This window comes from Gadus macrocephalus, chromosome 8, assembly GCF_031168955.1.
Source record: "Gadus macrocephalus chromosome 8, ASM3116895v1".
Classification (NCBI taxonomy): domain Eukaryota; kingdom Metazoa; phylum Chordata; class Actinopteri; order Gadiformes; family Gadidae; genus Gadus; species Gadus macrocephalus.
This window is the reverse complement of record NC_082389.1, coordinates 18,482,362-18,486,523: the sequence shown is the minus strand read 5'-3', so window position 1 is coordinate 18,486,523 and position 4,162 is coordinate 18,482,362. Positions and strand designations below refer to the sequence as shown.

At 53.3% G+C, this 4,162-nt stretch overlaps 1 protein-coding gene across 1 annotated transcript; it reads right to left on the bottom strand.

The window, feature by feature from the left end:
• Positions 1-151: 151 nt before the first annotated feature.
• On the bottom strand, positions 152-3,681 carry LOC132463504 (myocilin-like). Its single transcript, XM_060059743.1, has 4 exons — positions 3,270-3,681; positions 2,692-3,224; positions 1,956-2,060; positions 152-1,723 (listed from the first exon to the last, which is right to left on the bottom strand). Exons 2-4 carry the CDS (start codon positions 3,158-3,160, stop codon positions 918-920), a joined length of 1,380 nt encoding a protein of 459 aa, XP_059915726.1. The 5' UTR covers positions 3,161-3,224; positions 3,270-3,681; the 3' UTR covers positions 152-917.
• Between the last annotated feature and the right edge of the window lie 481 nt (positions 3,682-4,162).

Below are 4,162 nucleotides of genomic sequence, written 5' to 3'. Positions count from 1 at the left end.
TTTTGTCTGACTGGGGGCCCAACAGGCCCCGAGGTGACATTGCTCTGGATTAACCCATGGGACTTCCCCGAATGGACTACAGTTCATTATGAAATGACTATAGAGGAAACACACTGGATTTGTTCAATACAGTCGAAGAGTGACGCATGGATTGAGTGTATTTTAAGGGAAGTTTATGTTTGTCTTCGGGTAAAACATTGAGAATTTCTCAGCATTATGCATTACATTCTTCTATGAAAGTTCAACTTTTTCAAAGTTTTATGTACAATTATTTTAATTTTCCTCTAGGGACTGTCTACACTACTGTGTGTAGACAGGCTGCACCTCCTCATCAAGGTTTCCGTCAGCTGCTCTCTCTCTCCTCTCTCTCTCTCTCTCTCTCTCTCTCTCTCTCTCTCTCTCTCTCTCTCTCTCTCTCTCTCTCTCTCTCCCTATCTCCGTCTCCCTCTATCTCTGAATAGCTATATGGAAACTGGAAGATAAAACTGTTGATGCCACAAACGGCCAACAGATGGCAGTACATAACAAGAAATGTTTTGCATAGCGTGCTTTGGAGGCCTAAATTAAGAGTGAGGGGGAAAAGGTGTTACAATTGTGGTCTTATCAAAATGCCAGCTCTTTGGTAGTGGCAGCTGTGGACTCCAATAGTTGAATGTTTTATATGCAGTGATAATATGTTGTGGGCCTATCAAATTAAATACATGAAATATTTATGTTGTCGTTTATGTCATTTATTCTGGACTTTTTTTTTTCTTTGTAAGTAGAAAACATTTAATCAATTGAGGCAGTGGGATAGAAAAATAGAATCCTATAGTACAAAAACGTCTGTTAGAAGAAACCATACATATTAGATGAATGTGACATTGCTCAACAGAGACGCCGCAGCACAGAGGAGCGGGAGGCGGGGCCATCTTGTTTCACCTGCTGCGGCCCAGCGTGATGTCGTAGCTGGTCATGTGGTGGTTGTCCCAAGCGAACAGCTTCCTCTGGGCGTGGTTGTAGTCCACCATGCTGTTGTAGCGGTACTTGTTCCTGAAGGGCACTGCGATGGCGCGGCCCAGGCCCGTGGTGGTGTCGTACACGTGGTTGAGGGTGGTGTTGGCCACGCTGTAGCTGGCCACCGTGTACAGCCGCCCGCACGCCATGAAGGCGTTGGCCACCGTGTTCTTGCGCACGCCGGTGGTCCAGCTCCGCCTCACCGCCAGGCTCTGGGGGTCCAGCTGGGAGACCACGATGGCGCCCATGGCCCTGGGGGTGCTGTAGATGGCCCAGAGGCCCAGCTCGTCGGCCGCCAGGTCGATGTCCGTGTAGCCGCCCCAGGAGTAAGGGTGCTGGCCGTGGAAGCCGGCGTGGGGCAGGTCCCGGCGGGCCGTCAGGGTCTCGGAGGCCAGGTCGTAGCGCAGGAGGGTGCGGCTGCGGCGGCGCTGGTAGTAGAGCGCGCCGCGGTACAGCGTGGCGCCCGTGCTCTCCACGGGCTCGGGGAGCACCAGCACCTTGAGGGGGAAGCCCCGCGAGAACTGCCCGGCGTCCTCGTAGGCGAACAGCTGCCGCACGTCCTTGCCCACGGTGTCGATGCGCCACACCGTCCGGTTGGTGTACAGGGGCCCCCGGGCGGGGCCCTGGGGGGGCTCGGGGTCCTGGAACCACACGCCGTACTTCCCTGTGATGCTGTCGGCCTTTCGGTGGAGCAGCGGCTCTCCCACTGACACCAGCTCCCCACAGCCTGGGGCCAGGTTAGGGAGAGGAGAGGGGGGTGGGTACAAAACACAGACGAAACTCACGTTCATGTTCATGTTCATGTTCAGGTGTTATGTTTTGAGTGTGAGATGAATTGATATATCTATCGCTCAATTTTGATACCTTGGAAAGTGTCGAAGCCTACAAGGAGCCTGTGCAGTGAGGGGCACGCGTTGATGGATCTATCTTGTGGTGTGTTAGTCAGACGGTGCTTCTACCTGTTATGTTGTGTCCTCCTTCAGGGAGGAGGGACGAGGCCGGCACCTCGGTCACCTCCGCCTTCATCTCCTGGTAGCTGCTGTCAGGAGCCCTCAGGGCAGCTTCTGGAAAAAGACGGAGAAAGATCATTTGGATGAATTTTATAAACTGCAGTATCAACATTTATTTAGTTTAAACTAGGTTAAACATATTGCATGATACTGAGATCGGTAAAATAGTAAATCAACTGAGAGGCAGTTTCAATCTCAGGTTTCAGTCCTACACAGGATAGAAATTTTGCTTTTACTCAAATCTGATCTGAGGCACATGACCAAGCCCTAAAATAGGTAGCTGTTAATATCTTTAAGGTACTGTGTTGTCAATTCTCACACCCCCTCACCCCACAACTCCCTCTTGTACCCCCGAAGACTGTTTCTGTATCTTAGCCTCTACCCTGCACATCTTGTGAAGCAATATTCACACTACACCTTCCACCATCAACTTGTACTCCTTCAACCATCAGCTTGTAATATTTCACAATAAACAACAAACTTTGTGCTAATTAAATCAAGTGTTGCAAGACAGAATATTTGACTAAACATGTTTATTCTTTACAAGTTTGAACACAAGATAAGACAAACACAATAACAGCCCTCCTCTGTGTCTGAGACGTATCCAGACATAGTGGCTCTACGGAGGAAACAGCGACCTGAGGTTAGTTTGGGAGCACTTGTTTCAGGGGGCCCTGGTACGTACTGCCGGAGGGTCCGTGGTCCGCCTGGTCCGGCCGGCAGGGCTTCTGCCTCAGGGTCTCTGCCTCCGCCCCCAGCTGCTCCACAAGCCTCAGCAGCTCCTGCACCCGGCCGCTCAGCTGCTCCTTGTCCCTCTGCAGCTGGTTCTTCTCCCCCTGGGGGGGGACCTGCTCGCTGCCGTCGGCCCTGGGCCCCGTTCTGCTGGTTCCACCGCCCCTCTGCCCCCCCACCAGGCGGCTGACCAGGGCCTCCAGCAGGCCCAGCCTGGACAGGACGCCCTCCATCTGGTCGGCGGCGGCGGCGGGGGGGCAGCCCGTGGGCTCGGCCGGGGCGGCCACGGTGAAGGTGTACTGGCAGCGGCCGTCGCGGGGGCTGATGGAGCGACCGAGGGAGGCTCCGCGCTCCGCGTCCTGGCCGTAGCTCGTCAGAACGAAGGAGGACAGGAACACGGTGACGGACAGCTGGAGCCACATGGCAGTGAGGCAGGGGCTGAGGAGGAGGTGTCTTCTGGTGTATCAGTGGGAACGAGGCCGTTTCCTTCTCCACTACCGTCGGTCCACCTTCTGCAGGTACAAAGATGACCCCTCTTTGGTCCTGGGGACTGTTGTGGCTGTTGTTGTTGTTGTTGTTGTTGTTGTTGTTGCCTCGTGTGTTGTGTGCTTGTCTGTTGAGCCTCCGTCTCATCTGGAGCACCTCTAGTGAGGGCGGGTCAGTGGCTGTATGTCAACACTGGCGATGGAGGGATATTTATACTGTCTTCCAGAGAGGGTGGGCGTGGCAGGAGGTGGATGACTGGGTCTGGAGGGGATAGGACTAGGGGCCCCAGCCAGCAGAGTGGACGGGTACAGACAAACAGAGACAGAGCGTCCAGGTACATGTCAGACAGTTGACCCATCTCATGGAAAAACCCAATGTCGTGTTTGTTTTTGTTCAACCCCCCCGTTCCCCCCCGTTATTTTATTGTCTCGCCGCTGCGGAATGTCTACAGAGGTGGTTTTGTTTTGACGGCGGGTCTTTAAGTGTGTACCCTCGCGCTTCCTTCCTCCACTACCCATCGTCATTAGCTAATGACTCCGGCATGTGTTCCACGTTAGACTAATCCGTCTAGGAATGCTTATAATGCCGTCACTTTATGATGTTCCCCCTTCTACGATTTCAATGTGTTTTGCCTCTCCTGTTTGAGTCCCTCGTCAACAGGCAACCACAGAAGAATCCTCTGTGGCAAATGTTGTCCCTTGTGCTCTACAGCAAGGCATTCCCGCTAGTTTACCAACACACACGTCGCACACACACACACCTGCGGGTGTGGTGTGTCGGTCATCCCCTGCTGTTGGACCATCTGTGCCGGATGTCTGCTGCAGGGGGGCCTGGCTGACGGCACGATGTGGTGCCACGGAGCATGTTTTTCACATATTCTTACCATATTTACCATTGTTTCAATTCTATCATTGTGCCAACTGTATCACAGCATCAAC